This window comes from Uloborus diversus, chromosome 8 (assembly GCF_026930045.1).
Source record: "Uloborus diversus isolate 005 chromosome 8, Udiv.v.3.1, whole genome shotgun sequence".
Taxonomy (NCBI): Eukaryota; Metazoa; Arthropoda; class Arachnida; order Araneae; family Uloboridae; genus Uloborus; species Uloborus diversus.
This window is the reverse complement of record NC_072738.1, coordinates 41,781,540-41,800,570: the sequence shown is the minus strand read 5'-3', so window position 1 is coordinate 41,800,570 and position 19,031 is coordinate 41,781,540. Positions and strand designations below refer to the sequence as shown.

The 19,031-nt window shown below is 33.7% G+C and overlaps 1 protein-coding gene across 2 annotated transcripts in view; it reads left to right on the top strand.

Moving 5' to 3' along the window:
- Window positions 1-41: 41 nt before the first annotated feature.
- Window positions 42-19,031, top strand: part of LOC129227790 (uncharacterized) — a 33,001-nt gene continuing 14,011 nt past the window's right edge. For both annotated transcript variants that reach the window (XM_054862399.1, XM_054862400.1), the window contains exons 1-4: window positions 42-126; window positions 597-657; window positions 14,229-14,285; window positions 18,290-18,443. In XM_054862399.1, coding sequence (XP_054718374.1) covers window positions 605-657; window positions 14,229-14,285; window positions 18,290-18,443 — 264 coding nt within the window. In that variant the 5' untranslated portion in view covers window positions 42-126; window positions 597-604. The remainder of the gene's footprint in view (window positions 127-596; window positions 658-14,228; window positions 14,286-18,289; window positions 18,444-19,031) is intronic.

Below are 19,031 nucleotides of genomic sequence, written 5' to 3'. Positions count from 1 at the left end.
TAGTTGTAAAATATTCCTTAGCCACAACTGTCATATTTGAACCGGTCTCGCAGTTTCGTTTTTAAACACTATTTCACTTTGAAGAAAAATAAAAATAGTAATATTGAGACGAATTTCAAATAATTAGTAATGTTACATTTTATTCTTTGCATTTCCTGCCTAAGTATTGTAATTCAGCCCTTTTTCAATACATATTACAAACACTTTCCGTTATTAGAGAATATTCATTTAAATTTTGTTAAATTGTTGATTTAAAAGGTTTTTATATTTATTTCTTTCGTATTTAATTATATCAATCTCTTTCGTTTTGAAATAGTTTACGACAGCTGAAGAATTTATTGCGAAGATTCAATTTTGTTAGAACCCAATATGAGTTTATTGTCGGGTTTAACAAATCCTGACATCAATTTGTTAAAAAGGTCTTTTATTTTGTCTTTTTGCTACTGAATATTGCTAACGGTATACTTTTGTCATTGAAGAAGACATTCTCTGCAATGTATTGGTTGAACGAAATGATCGACTTGATTTCTAACTTAGAAACTTAGGTTATGAATGTTTTTAATTTATTTACTTTGTATTTGCTTTTCTTTTTCTAGAATAAAGAATGTCGGAGTTTTACAAGCGAAATGCTGCGCTGTATGAAGAATTTCAAAGAAAGTGAGTAACAGACAGATGCCTTAAGGGGGTCCGGGACACAAAAATCGTCAAATTTTGCAATTTTTTTTTATCATGTAAAAAATTACTCCGTGTTTTTCTGCTTAAGAGGAGGTTTGAATCTTGTTTCTATCTTAAATAGAACGAAAGATATAACTATTTTTGTTTCATGCACCTAACTAATGTGTACTTAACTTTAAAACTTTAAACGCGTTTTTCTCCATGATGCAATTTTTCCCGATTTCTTGCATTCAAACTCTTATAAGTCAGGAACCGATAAAGATAAAGTAATGAAACTTGGAGCATATCTTTTTCTAACAGTTTACTTTAAATTTTATTCGTCGAGTTTGAAAAAAAAACGTTTACTACAAAAATTACGATATTTAAAAAAAAAAGTATCTTCGAATTTTTCGAAATTTTTCTTTAAATATTTTTTATTTTTTATTGAATCAATATTTTTAAAATCGCCGAATAAAAATTAAAGCTTAGATATTTGTGCGTAATTCATTGAAAAAAAATTGAAAATTGTTTAAGAATATTTTGAGTTATAGCAATTTAAAGCAACCCCATTTTTTATGAAAAAACTAATTAAATTTAAATAAAAATTTTTCTTTTTTTCATATTTATGTTATGATTTTGCTTATTAAATAAATGATGAATCAGTGCAAAAAATTTCAAAACTCTAAAGTATATAATAAAAAAAATTTCAAAATGTGTCCCGGACCCCCTTAATGTATGGAGTTTTTTCAACCGCTTTTATGTAGTCTATTCATGGGGACACTGAAAAAAAAAAATCCCATGAAAACCTAAAAGTTCACCGCAGTGTCAAATATCAACATTTAACTAAGAGGAGTGAGGGATAACTGTGACCTTCAAGAAAAAGTGCGGGAAATTATAGACCTGTGAGTCTAACTTCAGTGGTTTGCAAAATTTTTGAAACATTGATGAAAATTAAGATAGTAAATTTTCTAGAGACTAATAATCTATTGACTAGTTTTCAGTACGATTTCAGGAAAGGTAAATCTTGTGCAACTAATTTATTACAATTATATGACAAAGTTACCATGGCATTGGACAATAAGAAGCCTATAGATGTTGTTTACATTGATTTTCAAAAAGCTTTCGATAAGGTACCACATGTTGCTCTGCTTAGCAAATTAGCTGATATAGGAATAGGAGGGAAAACTTTCATTTGGGTAAAAAACTGGCTGACCAGAAGGAAACAAAGAGTAGTTGTAAGGGGAAATTATTCTAATTGAAGTGAGGTCTTAAGCGGGATTCCTCAAGGATCAGTGTTAGGGCCTGTTTTGTTCATTGTCTTTATGAACGATATTCAAAAAAATATTTCTGGGAACATGAATTGTTTTGCTGATGATGTCAAAGTTATGGGGACTGTAGAAAATGAAGAACAAGCAAATCAGTTGCGAGAGGATCTAGATCATATTACGGAGTGGGCTGATAAATGGGGTATGGCTGTTAATGTTGGGAAATGTCAAGTGCTACATTTAGGGCATGGAAATAAGTGTACAAGTTATTATTTCCAAGGTTCAGTCATTAGGCAGACAAAGTTACTGATCTGGGGGCTTAATAAGTCAGGATTTAAAGTCTAGCCAACAGTGCAGCATTGCTAGCAACAAAGCCAATAAGATGCTTGGGTTTATCAATAGATCTATTTCAAACAAATCTAAAGAAGTTCTTCTGCCCTTATATAGAAGTTTGGTAAGACCCCATTTGGAGTATGCTGTTCAGTTTTGGTCTCCTTATCTTAAGAAAGACATTAATGTATTGGAAAGGCAGGGGTCGATCCAGCGCCAAATTGGGGCCGCTTTGCGGCCCCTTCACAAAATTCCGCATGGCAAAAGCGGCCCCATTCACAAAATTCCGCGTCGCAGAAACGGCCCCATTCACAAAATTCCCCATCGCAAAAGCAGCCCCATTCACAAAATTCCGCGTCGTAAAAGCAGCCCCTTCACAAAAATTTATAAAAAGGCAGCCTTTTCACAATATTGTTTAACCGCAAATGTGTACGCATCTACGCGGGAGCCTCTTCCACCTTCCCCCATCTTATCTTTTTGCTTGCTGCGTGAGGTGTTTTTGCTTGAGAGTGTCAGAGGGGGGACGGGAGAGGGACACTTGTGATTGGTAGCTTGTTTTCAAGAAAATCTTAAATTTTACTTTGATTATGCAATATATATTTAGTATTAATTTGTGTTGAGTTTCAAAATCCAATTCTAAAATAACTTTACTTAAAATAAAATTATTTTACATGCTGTTTTTATATTTTTATTTGTTTTGAAGATCTTGATTTCCTTACATCGACCATGCTAAACGAATTTTTCGCATTTTTAATGTTAACTGTACCTTGTTAAGAGGCAAACAAATAAAATTTCTTATATATTTATTAACATCATTAAATTGCAAAGTTTTAAACGAAATACCTACTCTGTAAGAACGTCAAAAGTCAAAAAATTAAACGCTGAATGCTGGTGCAGTATTATTTTGGGTTTTAATTACTTTTAAGTTTTTCAATCACATACATGGAATCTTTAATGAGTATTTCACTTCTGTGTTTAGAAATATGTGATATCTTTGAGCCTGTTCATATTGTATTTATTAGGAGTTATCATTACGTTCAGCAGCATGTGCAATTTTCATTGCTCTTAAAGTATTTGAGAGGGGCAAACAGGAAATCTGTTGTGAGACTTTCACCTTAAGAAAGTGTGCCTTGCATATGTATGTTTGTAAAAAGCAATAAATGTAATGTATGTCAAATTACGAATAAAATGTTTAGGGTCTTACTTCTCCCATCCCCCAGCGCATTTTCTCTTGACAGTTTTCAGGTATTCTTCAAGAACTTGCAATCACCCCTGAAACCCGTCTAGGGCTTTTCTATAACGATACGACAGCTAAAAATGCTTTAATATAATATTTTCCAAGAAAAAAATCACGAGAAGGTCTTTTTTACAAAAATAAAGAAAATTCACAAAAATATTTTGCTTTTTCACAAAAATAACGGAACTGATGTGATATACCCCACCCTTGGCGACTTTTTCCTGTTGGCGCCAAGAAAGCGTCGCCAAGAAAACGATGTATGACGACATATGTCATACTTAGCGATGCTTTTTTAGCGCCAACAGGAAAAAATCAGATAAGAAAACATGATCAAAGCACTTCAGAACACAATATATATAAAAACAACATAAAAGCACAACAAAAAACATCACGAATATATGCTTCAAAAATGTACAGGGCCGGGGTTTTTTGTAAACATATTAAAATACAATGAAATAAATTATTGTATTAATTACAAGTCGAAATTAATGCATTAATTTTTTTTTCATCATTTCTCCGGGATACGAGCCTTCGGTCTCATAGTACTTTCGTAATGAGACCTCGGCTCGCCGGTCCTGCCTCGGTCTCATTACGAAAGTACTATGAGACCTCTGGCTCGCCAGGACCTCGCTTCGCTCGGTCCGTTATCCCTCCGACTGTTAATATACATTACAGTCGGAGTATGATCACAGTTATGTATACTACAAGAACCCCTCAAGGATTTGTAAAAACAAAGAATTTTGGAAGTGAGAGGTTTTTTTTTGAATTCTAAAATAAAGAACTTACCTTTTTATATGGTATAAATATTCACACTCAGTCTAAAACAATACATCATATGACAATGGCACGTTACAGATACACACCACGTTGGAGTTAACTTTTAATTAACCTTCAAGTTTGAAGAAACTGGCATTTTCTAATGTTTTTACTTCAAAACACAACTACTGAATTTAAACTAACACAAAATAAGCATTCCTGTAAGGTATATTGCACGAAACAACACCACGTCGTAAAATCCCCCTAAGAGCGGAACATATGTGCACCTACCTCCACGGACACACGTGCGAAAAGAATTAGTTCACATCTGTACTTCCCAGGTATATTCTGCACAGAGCCGTGTCCAAGGGGAGGGTTTTAGGGGTTAAACCCCTCCCATTGGGGCTAAAATAATATACCAAATGAAGAAAATGTATATTTGACTTTATTTAATTTCAATTTAAAAGGTTTAGTGTTCTTAAAAAATGAAGGAAAAAAACTTTTCTCTGAAGTTTTTCTGCAATTTACGACTCTTAGAGCTGTACTAACTTGAATAATATTCTGGAAAAACTATTGTTGAAGAATATTTCAATGTAACTTGCATCTACAACAAGCTCTTTATTGCTTCGTTTGTCAAGCATTATTTCAGAACACAAAACCTGATATACATGCTGCATTATAAAATAATCTGTGTACAGTTTTTCACACAAATTGCAATATGCCGCATAGTAAACAAATTTAATTAAAAAAAAACAAAACAGGGAAGGTTTTTTTTTTATTTCAAGAAACGAACAGGGTTTGATTAAAAAGAAGCAGTAAAATGAAGTTATACTGCTATCACTTTTGCAGTCAGAATTATCCTTGGAGGGCAGGGAGAAGTCAAAGCAGTCCTTCAGATATCGAAATGCCATAGTTGGATCGGCATTTTAAGTAAAAAACCTTAAGTCTGTGAGGGATTGAAATCCCCCCCCCTCACTTCGCTCTAGTAAAGGTTTAGAAGCTTTAAAACCCCTCTCTTTTTTAAAATCTGGACACGGGCCTGATTCTGCAGGGTTACTAGGGCTACCGGAAAAAGTTTTATCGCCAACGTTGGCAATTTTCGAAATGAGCTAAAAATTCTATCCTCGCCAAGGGGGGGGGGGGGGGTATATCACATCTGTACCAAAATAAAGAAATTTCACAAAAATATTTTGCCTTTTCACAAAATGGGGACCCAAAAAATAAAACCTGGATCGACCCCTGAAAGGGTTCAAAGGCGGGCTACAAGGCTAATAAGTGTACTTTCCCACTTAGATTATGATTCCAGGCTTAGAAGGCTAAAAATGTACAGTCTTGAGCAAAGAAGAGACCGAGGGGACATGATTCAGCTGTTTAAATTTATTAAAACGAATGATGTTACGGGGCTGAAGTTTAGCACTGAAAACAGGACAAGGGGTCATTGTTTTAAGCTATTTAAATCTCAGGCTAACATGGATATTAGGAAAAATTATTATTTTAGCAGGGTAGTGGAACCTTGGAACAGCTTACCGGAAGAGGTGGTAATGAGCAAAGGAGTAGACAGTTTTAAGAGGGCCATTGATCTTCACTGGGGATTGTAAATTGACTAGGACCAGTCTAGCTGGGCCCAGAGCCTGTTGCTGGTCGTCACATTTGTATTTGTAAAACTTCCTTGTTTGTTTAATTTTATCTGAGCATTTAGCAAAGTATGATGGTAACAATTATTGTATATGCATGCATATATAAGTTGATTAATTTAGCCCAAGAAGTGAGGTTAAAAGTCAGGAGTTCAATTTATATACAAGACAAAATTTTCCCCAAGCAATTTTTTGGGAGAAAAAAACAATTAAAAAAGGTGAATATTTTCCTTGATTTTAGTGCAACCTTTTTTGAGCAGATGCTAAAAAAGTAAATCCTTACACATTCTGCTTTAATTTTACATTGTCTGACTGAAATAAAGGCTAAATAATTACAGTAAAAGGCCAACTATGCAAAAAACTGCAAGAATTTCCGTATTTGTGAATTTTTCCGAAAGTTGCGAAGTAATGCTCATTTTTAAAATTAAATAATGTAATATGGCTACAGTGCAAATTGATATTAATTCAAAAATTGCACAAAAATAACTAAAATTGCAGTGAAATCTAACCCATTTTTAAAAATTTTGATCGCAGAAGTGAACTTTTTTTTGTGTAAAAGATTAAAAATGGGACATTTTTTATCTTAAGAATTTTAATTCAATTTCATTTTCCTCCTTTTGATAACATTCATGTTCAAAATAGCGGCAAAACGTTCTCCAGTTTTTCAAGAACTAAGGATTTGACTTTATACCTGGGTTTTTGATTTTTTTCTGATTTTTCTTCCTAAAGGTAAGGGTCAACTATTATGCAAGTATGTACAATGAGCATTTTTTTTTTCTTTCTTTTTGATTTTCTAAAAAAATGCATTGTCTTTTCTCATCAGATGCAAGTAGGGGGGGAGGGGAAAAGTGAAATGGGGAAATATTTTCTCCACTTTTAGCGCCACTTACCAAGTAATATTTTAACTACTATGTAGTAACATATGTTGTTTATTCGAGTCAAAAAAAAAATTACCTCTGGAAATCAAAGTGTATGATAATACAAGCAATTTTCAAAAATTGCTGCTCAAATTGTAATATTTTGTTGTAAGTCCAAAATTATTTGATGTTATCAGGGGCGTAGCAAAGGGGGGGTTTGGGGGGACAACCCCCCCCCCCGAAAGGTTAGTCTGAAAAAAAAGGAGAGAGAAAGAAGAAAGAGGAGAAAGAAAAAAAAGAAGAAAAAGAAAAAAAAATCAAAACGACTTTTTTCTGAGTAACAAAGGTCAAAAATTCACTTCGTTCCCCCCCCCCCCCCAATGCCATTGAAAATCTGCTCCATGTGTGACCCTCAAGCATAAAGACGCTTCCCTCTGCTGCGACAATTTTTTGATAATTGAGTGAAATTTGACACTTCGCTTTAGAAATGAGATTGATTAGTTAAATCCACGTATATGCAACCTTTCTTTGTCATAGATTCTGCAAATTGTTAAATATGTTTAATTTTATGAGCCGCGCAGTGGGAATATTGCATACAGTCGAATCTATATTTCGAATTTCACATTAAAGAAAAAAAATCGAGATAAAGAGGTTTTGAGATATGGGGGCTTTAAGAAACTTTATATAAAAATTTGAAATATGATGGTGAAAATTTGAAATTAATACTAAAGACAATATGCGCTCTTGATTAAAATTCCTCTGTATTAGTTTTGTTAGGTATTTATTCCTTTAATACATTATTAAGTGCTTTATTGCGATTTTTTAAGGAATCATTTTGACAGTAAAAGAAACTTTAAGCATATCTTTTTCAAGAAAAAGTCTTTTATTGCTTTTTGGTCCCTGATTTTTTTTTTTTTTTTTTGATTCATTATTTATCCTCTTGAGGTTAGCAATTGCTGCAAATCTAACTTGGCCAGTATTCTACGGTTTTCTTTTTTCCATCACTTGAAAAAAATTTATACTTTCTTTTCACTCCTATCATTTCGGTTTTCTAAGGAATCACAATTTTAAGAAAGAGTGCAACCAAAGAACAGTTCTAATGCAGATAACAGAGCGAAATGGCTTTTAACTTGAATGACCTTTAACCATGAACTTGAAATGTCCATCTTACATGTCAAACCTGTGAATTTCACCCCTTTACTCTTCTTCCAAGAAAGTGCACGAAACAACTGTCCTTTTGTTAATCTCCCTGGGAAAGCCTATTCGTGGAACGCATTTCTCCCTTTTTTCCACTGCCTCCTCAGCTCTTGAAGACAATAGGGAAGTTTTCGATTTTTCAATTTTATTTTTATATGATAGAGTAACATGTATGAACATCATAGGTGAAAAATTTTTTGCAATACAATAAGTAGTTTTTTTTAAATTAATTTTTAAAGTTCAAGCGCTTGTGACATCAAATGGCATAGGAAGTGATGTCATGCGCTCTTCCGATACCGGAGAAGCCGAAGGACATGCAGTTGGCTTCGAAGACGAAACGTAAAAGGCTTATCTCCTTGCGTTTAACTCCTCGCGTTTCTGGAACATTAAATCTCTCATCCTCTCGGAAATATTGGAATATCATCATTGATGTTACTTGAGGAAGATTATTTAGATTGTGCTTTAACAAATCCGGCCTCCATAGTGTGTTTAAAAGGATTATTGAATTTCTAAAAAATAAAAATATCAGCGCTCTCAAAATGTCCGTACGAAAACAAGGGATCTTCGGCGGAAGGCTGCCCATTAGTGGTGCCCTGTGACGTAAGCTCGTGACGTTTCAGAAAAGCGCACTTTTGCTCGTGGATTTTCAAAAATTCATTAAAAATCAATCACGGTATTTTAAAATTCGGCGATGATGCATTTTTTAGTTTTGAGGGTCAATTAACAATATCCAATAGTCAAAATATGAACATTTAATAGGTTGCAACTTCCCTATTCATCTGTTTGAGTTGAAGAAAATGTTTTTGTTTGCTGCTTTAAAGATCATTGGGCTTCGAATCCAAAAATGATAGCATAACCGGAATTCGAGACAATAGAGGTTTTTGTTGGTCTGGTCTTATAATTCAAGAAGTCTTATTTTATTTTATTTCATACTTTTAGTGCAAACCAAGTTGGTAAAAATAGTCTTTGTAGTCTGACCACCGATGAGATTGAAAGTTAAACATCCAGTTTACAGGCGGAAATGGAAGTATTTATTAGCTTTTAGGGATGCCAGCTTTTGTAGATGTGTGTCAGCCTCTAAATTAAGCAGTTCGCACTGAAATGAACGGAACACGCTCATCAGATATGTGATTTCCCCCTGATTTGGATCGACTGGTTTTGACAAGACATTACTAGAAAATTTCACTTTAAATTAAATGGAGGGAAAAGAAAAAAAATTGAATTTTCCCATAACATTGAAAAAAAAAAAATGCTTTTGTTTTGTTTGACACAAGTATCGGAATTGGGGCACCCCATTCCAAAGTATGTAAGATTCACCTCCCTCTTATTTTTTTAATACTAAAAACATATATATATATATATGTATATATATATATGTATATATATATGTATAAAAGAAGTAACCCCCCCCCCCCCCCCCGAAAGTTGGGTCTAGCTACGCCTCTGGATGTTATCATATTATAAAGTTCTTGTTATTAACATTTCAAATATTAATTGCGACCATCTAATATTTGGTGCAGTATTTATTTAGTTAGTATTTAGCTTTTTGTATTTGTAACATTTTTACAATTTGTCAAGTGCATGCGGGGCAAAGTGAAATACTTTGTTTCATTTACTCATTCAATCATTAACTAAATCACTTACAGTGGCTCCTAAAAGTGTTTGTACACCTACGATTTTTCAATGAAACAGCCTCATATCCATTGGTTAAAATTAATATTTCGGAATAGGTATTTAATTATACGATCTATGATCCATTTTTAACAAAAATTTTATGACAATTTTTTAAAAATTATTAAAACGTATTTATTTAAAAATCAAAACCCAAAAAGTGCCGGAAATTTTATCTCACAAAAGTCTTAGTCCACTTTAAAAAATGTCTATACATTATTGAATAATCCAACTTTTTATTTAGTTATTATTTAGTAGAATATCATGCAGTATCAACAACATCTTTTAAACGTCTGGGAACAGATTTCATTCTTTTTTTTTTTGGTTTTTTTTGCTTAATTTCTGAGTTGGTGTTCAACCACACTTCGAGTCTTACTGTTTTAGCTCTATTTTCTTTTCAAAGCCGTATTTTCGTAATCTAGCCTCCAGATATCTCTAAATATGTTACATTAAGTTCAAATCTAGAAATTGAAGGGGTACTTTCTAAACTTTAGGACAATTTTTGAGGCACTAGACGCAAACGTTGAAAACCGTGTGCTTGATAAAAAGACAAAGTTGTTTCCGGTAACCAAATTTTTGGCTCCGAGTTTAAAATTGGTTTTTGAAATATTTAAATGAACAGCATGATTCATTATTTCATCAAAAAATACCAACCTACTAAGTCCTGATGCTGATATGCACCATCACAGAAAAACACTTTCAACGTCCTGATTAACTGATCCAACTAAGTTCTTAAGATTGAGTTCCTAATTTTTTCTTCTATTTACATTTATACAAGAATTTAACCAAAAATATTGAATTTATTTTTATTTGTAAGTAAGATGTAATTCCAAAACGTTTTCAGCTCTTTATCATTGATTTTGAGACAAAAAGCATAAGCTTTCTGTTTTTCGCTCGACCAAGAAAATTTCTGCGGAAGAGGTCCCATTTAATCCAGCTAACCAGAGCGCTTGGCGAACAATTTTAGTTGAAAATTAAATGTAAATCTTTTCATTTAACTCTGCAGAAACTTTTTCCGTTGTCAAATGTGTATTTTTCATAATTTTTTTAACTTTAAATCTCTGATCACGCTTTGTCAACTTTCCCGATTGACCTTTTCTTACCTTGCTTTCGGTCCGATTCTTTTCTTTCAAGCATTTTATCAAGCACTTTGCTATAGAATGGAATAAGTTAACTAATTTAGAGACATTTTAAACCAATTTACCGCTACTATGAGACAAAAATTCAAATTTCGAATGGTGTTTGTTGTTTTTTACGAATACCAGCCATTTTAAAGTAATAAGCACTTATGGAATAGAAAAACAAAAAAAAAATGAAGCCAAATGACTTTTAAGGGTCAACAAAATGCAAAAATAGTAATAATTTAAAAAAAAAACGACATATGCTAATTTTAAGCATGAGCTTATTCAAAAATGTTTGAGTGAACGATGACTTTTGTGGCGTATTATTTCTGTCTCTTCGATTTTTGACCCGTTTCAAAAAGAGTATCCGTCAATATTTTGAAAAATCTACAGAGTTGTATTTAGAATGACATAGGAATGATGTGAAAAAAATATTGGACTTCATATGCGAATTCAGTTTTGCGTTATTTTGGTTTTACTAAAAAAGTTCAAAGTGTACAAGCACTTTTGGGAGCCACTGTATATATTCATTTATGAAATAATTTATTTGCATTCCCTCATTTAATAATTCTCTTATTAATTCATTCATTCACTTATTTTCTTATTCATTCATTATTTTATCCACTGATTTATTTTCCTTCATGTATTAATTTATTTATTGTTTCATTATCTTTTCATTTATTGAATTATCCTTTTATTTGCTCAATTATTTGTTCAAAAAATATTTTTTACAATTGAATAGAACGTATTTGATTCGATAAATATTTCATTTTCCACTTTGCTATATGCAAAACATAAGTGAAAAATTATCACTTTTTTTGGAAGGACCAATTTTGCTGCCAAAAATAAAAAATAATGGTTAAATGCTTGTTTTACTATAAAACACAATATTATACAAATACAAATACAAATGTGACGACCAGCAACAGGCTCTGGGCCCAGCTAGGCTGGTCCTAGTCAATTAATTAGTCCCCAATGAAGATCAATGGCCCTCTTAAAGCTATCCCCTCCCTTGCTCATTACCGCCTCTTCCGGTAAGCTATTCCAAGTGCCCACGACCCTGCTAAAGTAGTAGTTTTTCCTGATTTCCAAGTTAACCTGAGATTTAAATAGCTTAAAACAATGACCCCTTGTTCTGCTTTTCCCGCAAAAATTTAATCCATTTACATCTTTCATTTTGATAAATTTAAATAACTGAATCATGTCCCCTCTGACTCTCCTTTGCTCCAGGCTGTACATGTTAAGCCTATTAAGTCTGGTATCATAATCTAAATCTAAGAGTCCCCTTACTAATTTAGTTACCCTTCTTTGAACCCTTTCCAATACAAAAATATCTTTCTTCAGATAAGGCGACCAAAACTGAACAGCATACTCCAAATGAGGTCTTACTAAACTCCTATATAAAGGCAGAAGAACTTTCTTAGATTTGTTTGAAATAGATCGATTGATGAACCCAAGCATTTTGTTGGCTTTGTTACTAGCAATACTGCACTGTTGACTAAACTTGAAGTCCTGATTTATAAAGACACCCAGATCCATAACATTTTCTGCCTGATTTATGACTGAACCCTGTAAACGATATCTCATACGCTTATTTCCATGACCTAAGTGTAGCACTTGACATTTCCCTACATTAACTGCCATACCCCATTTATCTGCCCACTTAGTAATATGATCTAAATCCTCTTGCAGCTGTTTTACTTGTTCTTCATTTTCGACAATCCCCATAACTTTTACATCGTCAGCAAAACAATTCATGCTTCCAGAAATATTTTCATTGATGTCATTCATAAATATAATAAACAAAAGAGGCCCTAAAACTGATCCCTGAGGAACCCCACTTAAAACATCACTCCAATTAGAATGATTTCCTCTCACAACTACTCTTTGCTTCCTACCAGTAAGCCAATTTCTAACCCAAAGTAAAGTTTTTCCTCCTATTCCAATGTCAGCTAACTTGCTGAGAAGAGCAACATGCGGTACCTTGTCAAAAGCTTTTTGAAAATCAATATAAACAACATCCACACATTTTTTGTTATCTAAAGCTGAGGTAACCTTGTCGTAGAAATGCAATAAATTAGTAGTACAGGATTTACCTTTCCTGAAACCATACTGCAAACTAGTCAACAGACTATTAGTCTCTAAGAACATCATGATCTTAATTTTGATCAAAGTTTCGAAAATCTTACAAATCACCGAAGTCAAACTTACAGGTCTATAATTCCCAGCAATACCTTTAGACCCCTTCTTGAAGAGTGGCGTTATATTAGCCAGCTTCCAGTCCTCTGTCACCATCCCCGAGTTATAAGAAGCATTGAAAATATTCAAAATAACATCCACTAATTCCTCTGCACATTCAACTAAAATTTTTGGATAAATATTATCTGGTCCCGGAGCTTTAGTTGCTTTAATCTTTTTCAAATGAAATAAAACCTCCTCCCTGGAAAATACCAAATCCTCAAGCTGTATAATAGCTTGTGTCTTGTTAGTGTCAACTGTTGAGATACAATTATCGTTAAACACACTGGAAAAAAAGTTATTTAGAACATTTGCAATATCCCTATCGTTTTGGATTAAATTTCCATACTCATCAACCAAAGGCCCAATTTGACTGTTTCGAGCTTTCCCAGAATTAGCGTAAGCAAAAAACCTCTTAGGGTTCCCATCAATGTCATCTGCCAGCCTTTGCTCCAATTCCCTTTTCTGAATCCGTACCAAATACTTAAAATTTCGCCTTGCCTTACCATACTGGAGCCTCTCCGCACTCTGACCAGTTTCTTTAAACTTACGAAAAGTGGCTTGCTTATAATTAAGAGCTTCTTTAGTCTCCCTGGAGAACCACATGGGCCAAATTTTGGTACTAACACCTTTTCTCCTAAATGGAACATAGTCCCCAACGGTTTTAGCAAGTTTATCCTTAAATTCCGTCCACTGCTGATCTACGTCGTTATTTTCCAACCCTGACGAAAAAACCTCTTTCAAGCTCTGCCTAAGTGCAACAAAATCGGTGTTTCTGAAATTGGGCACAAACCTAAAATTATCATCTTTGCACACTTCAAATTTAACCCGGAACCTAATGCTGTTATGATCACTATCTCCAATATATTCTTTATGTTTTCCAATTTGTTCATTTTGAAAATGCTCAGTCCATCTTTTCTATTTCACTTTGTCTCACCTCCCCCACCATGTGCAAGCTCATATTTAAAAAACAGTGTTGCTTGATTGCATCATTTGAGAATTTCCTTCCACTGAACCAAAAATGTTCTTTGAGCCCCTGGATACATTGGTGAACATCTAATCTGCTTCATATTGAAAGTATGCGGTGGCAGATATACGTGGAGGATCATGGCTATAATGTATTTCTATACTGTAGATTTCTAAGATGTAGATTTGTTCTAAGAAACAAAATATTAAAAAGGAATCATTTTGTTTGATTTTATAAAAAAATATTCACCTGGTGTTATGGTTTTGAAATTTTTGTATTTATGTCTTTCATTCTTTTTTAGGGAGCAACAGTTTTTGAACAGTGAAAAAAGTTTAAATTCCTTTTTGGTGACAAAAACGTATGTATTTAAGCTGTTGTAAAATTTTTTATGTGTTAACTGTTTTAAAAATTTTAATATCTACAGTCCCAGTGTTGAAGACAATCTGATTCAGTTTTTAAAATTGTGGAAGTGGAAAGGGTAATTGTGCTGAATTTCAACACAGGAGATAGAGTCAAAGATTGTTGTTTTAAGTTACTAAAAGCCTAGACTAATTTTTTTAATAACAATAAATTACTGCTTCAATAGGGTTGTATGTACTTGGTAGCCTGATTGGTAATGTGTTGGACTCATAATTGAAGTGTTCCAGGTTTGATGCCAGCTGGTTGAAGATCCTTCATGTTCGCGGATGGTAACTGGGGTAACATGTTAAATATGTCATGATACAAATACAAAAGTGACGACCAGCGACAGGCTCTGGGCCCAGCTAGACTGGTCCTAATCAATTAGATTATAAAGTCCTCTATGTGAATCAATGCATCTTGGGTTCTGAACCAGGAGTTGTTCAACTTACGATTTGGATCAAAATTATTGAAATGTTGATAGATGTTGCTAACATCTATCATATGCTATGTGAGCTAAATCAGACTTCCACCTTAGTGGTACTCTGTAAATGGAAGTTGTATCTTTCTGCCTTAAATCGAGTAGCAGTGTCTACTCGTGTTCAGATACCCGAGTGATTTCTGTGGTCTAACAACAACAATAGTTACAAACAGCAGTTATTACTTGCAATCAGGCGTAATATTTTAAATTTTTCTACAGGATGTAAGGGGTATATACTCAATGTAAATTATACCAAAAACTATGCCCATGTACATGTAAATACATTAGTTTTTCAAAGCCTGGAGGGGGGAAATTGCCCTGACCCTGCTAAATGACATGCTTACTTGCAACAGGTTGAATGCAGTGTTGGGTTTTGGACTGTCCAACACTGGTTTAGGACAGGACAGGTGGTTTTTATCGTCCAAACAGGGCCGGATTTAGGGGAGGGCAGGCGGGGCTACTGCCCCGGGGCCTCCACAGCAAAGGGGGCCCCACAATAAAATTTTTACAAAATATCCTAACTTTCACGGGTCCAAAATATCGGATAAATACATAATCAAAATATTCAGATATATATCACAGTATTGTATATTTTCGAAAATATGATTATCTTTTCGAACCTTGATTAGGGGCCTCCACTCCTTCGTTGCCCCGGGGCCCCAACACTTCCAAATCCGGCCCTGCGTCCAAAACTATGCTAAAGCTAAAGGGGTGTAATCTAATCAATTTGTATTTACTGCAATATTCGTAATGCATAAATATAGATATTAATGAGGTTTAATTAATGAGTATTTATTAATATTTTTCTCCAAAATGTTCATTTAAAAATATTTTACTGAAAAAAATTGCCAATAAATACACTGCTCGACAATGAAAATGCAACACCAAAAAGGAGTGGTCAGAAAGTAATGAAATTTAGAAAAAAGACAGAGACAGCAAGGAATAATAAATGATCCTAATTTCAAAATGAAAGGCAGAATACAGGGCGAGAACGGCGTCGACTCAGTAGAATGTAGGACCACCCCGGACAGCGATACACAAAGAAACACGTCGAGCATAGAGTCAATAAGGGTGTGGATAGTGTCCAGAGGGATGACTCTCCATTCCCTTTCAACCATTTGCCACAGTTCGTCTTCTGAACGAGGCAGGGACAAAATCTGCAAACGGCGTCCAATCACATCCCACCCATGTTCGATTGGTGACAGGTCAGGAGAGTATGGTGGCTAGGGAAGCATCTGTGTGCCTTGGAGAGCCACACTACTATAATAAAAATACCACTAGGACTTATTAACATTGCAAATATACACTGCTGGCCTCAAGGAGGGGCCCTACAAATTTTGTTGCAGGGGTGCCCAAAATTTATGGATCCGGGCCTATGTCTAACAAAGGCGGATTTATAAGCCAATTCATTTGGCCTTTGCTAATGGCTACAAATTTACTATAGCAGTCAAGTTTGAGTCATAAGAGATAATATTATTTTCATGTAAGCAAGATTCTAAGTGTAAAAACCAATTCAATCATGCACACATACACTTAAAAAAAGCAACACCATTTTTTAAGTGATTATATCTTATTTTCTTGCATTAGCCAGCAAGCTGAAAAATCCGAGAGAGAGAAAGACCAGCATATATGTAAAACGCATATTTTCCTCCGTACCTTCATCTCCTAACATAATGGAAGATCGTCTCGAATTAAGTTTTTTTTTTTGGAACTTGATTTCTACAAAACTCTGGAGGAATGAATCCCATCCTTCCTTTACTTTAACGTCATCAGTATTGCATAATAGCTTATTTTTAGACTTCAATAAAAAAAATTTTCTGGAGGAGAGTCCCCCGAACCCCATTTAATGTCCTCTAAGACTGTCTAAAATTTTCGTTTTTTGAATTTTGAAAAACTTCTTGTACAGAGTTCCGATCCCTATCACTAAAGTGTTGCAAGATGTGCCCTAGTCAAGTTTGTAAGACTACAATTCGGAAAAAATTTCAAGAGAGTGCCCTCTCTTTTGTAACATTATTGAAGATTGTATAAAATTACGTTTTTAGAACTTCAATACCTAAAATGTTTCGAAGGTGAGTTCATGCATCTCAGCTGAAGGAGGGGGCGATCGCCCCCATCACCTCTCCCTTGTATCCATCCTTGGATCAAGGAAAGAGAAACGTTGAATTCACACACTACTATTAAAACCAGCTCAAACCATGAAGTATCGAAAGCTTTTTCCTTGTAATTTGTTATTTGATGGATTCCTAATACAAAAAGATTTAAAAGCATCTAACTCAATCAGGTGGAAAACAGCTGTATACAACTGATTTTCTTTGACAAATAGCACAATCTGAAAATGCTATTTGCTTCTCTTGTAAAATTTAAGAAAGTGAATTGATCTGGTTTTGATATTCCACACCTCCATTCATAGATTCAGCCAGAGAGGTTCGGGGGGGGGATAGGCTATTTTGAAGTTAAAATCTTATTTATATTACAATGCCTGAGTTATTTTTGAATCCCTTTAAAACCACCTAGCTAGGAATCTATAATAATTAGAAAAAATATGCCCACGGTACAAAAAGTTTAGGAACCTGTGTTGTAAAGGATTGATTTTTCTTGACTATTATTGCAACTTTTTAGTAAGCTAGAATATATATCTGATAAATTGTTTCCTTCCCCAAAAAATTTTTTATAATCAAGCCGAAAATAATAAAAGAACAAAACCTTCGGCTGTCTGACATGCTGCTTAGTACCGTATTTTCCTGCGTATAATCCGCGGATTATCTGCTAAAAAAGGCAAAGTTTATGAGGTGCGGATTATCTGTGATTTTTTTCCCTCTTAAAACCAACACATTGAACCTCAATATTTTTACAGTAGGATTCACGGGATCGAGACCGTACGCCGACTGAATGTTGTTTATTTTACGATGCATGCATGTTCTTCTTCGCTACCTGCCTGTATGTTGGTTATTTTACGTTGCTTGAATGTTCCTCTTGGCGATTCAGGTCATGTAAAAAAAGCAACATTACAGTGAAATAGGTAGCCATTTGCGCAAGATTAGACCGTTTGCTCCTTTGTCTTGACTCTTTGTTTTTCAAGCAATTAGCATACTATAATAAAGATTTCAAGAAGAAATCGATACATTTTAGATTATAGTTCAGATTAATTTTGATTATGCCTTCAAAGTAATTACTTTTTCATGTTTTTAGTTTAGTTGCTGAAATGGTATGTTAAATTCAAACTTTATCTTTTTGCATCGTAGTATATTATTATCTGCAGATTATACGCCGCTGCAGATTATGCGAAGCTTTTTTTTCTTCAGGCCGATTTTAGGACCTGCGGATTATAGGCCGCCCGCGGATAATATGCAGGAAAATACAGTACATGTTTAGTATTCATGACATGATTATAAAATTCATCAAAGCTTAATGTTTTCTTTTGTTTTGTTCTATTATATTGGCCTTGATTTTCAAAGAACTCAAAATTAATTATTTCTCAATAGTAGCAATGATTCGCTTCAAGAGTATCTTCGTAAAATCAATCAGCGAGAAAGAGAAACTGAAGAAGTGTATAAAAATTTGATAAGACAAATGGATGATATGGACCGAAGAACAGACCAAATGTTTTTTAATATTGAAAAGCTAAGTATACTCAAGGTAAAAAAATTTGAATACTTAAACTTTAAAACCATTAAGAAATTCCAATTATCAATCAATCTGTTCATTTCTTTTATGTATTAAATCCCTTTTAAAATAGTTAAGATATTCTAATTATCAATCAGTCCATTCATTTATTTTCTATATTAAGTCTCTTTCTGTATAAGCAAACTAAATTTGAGTGACTTCCACTTGATTTTTTTCTAGTGACTTAATTTACCAATCAGTAAAAACTGTTTTTATAAGCTTTAAATATGATATTTCCCCCAAAATAAGACCTGATATTAATATTTGTTGCAAATGATGTGCAAGCGCTTCTTTTAGACAAAGTCTTTCTTTTATTATTTTTAATACACAATAATTAGCATTTATTCATGATTAAAATCACGTGTATTTGGGTTCAAGCAATATATTTGTTTTAATTTTAAGATTATTCAAGAGAAATTTTTATTTTTTATTTATTAATTAACTTTTTTTCCAGTTCAATGAACATTCGAACGGGAACAAAATCATTGTACAACCATATCTTCCAGTGAAGATATGGGGAGAGGGGTTAGGGATATTTATACTTCAAATATTTATAAAAGA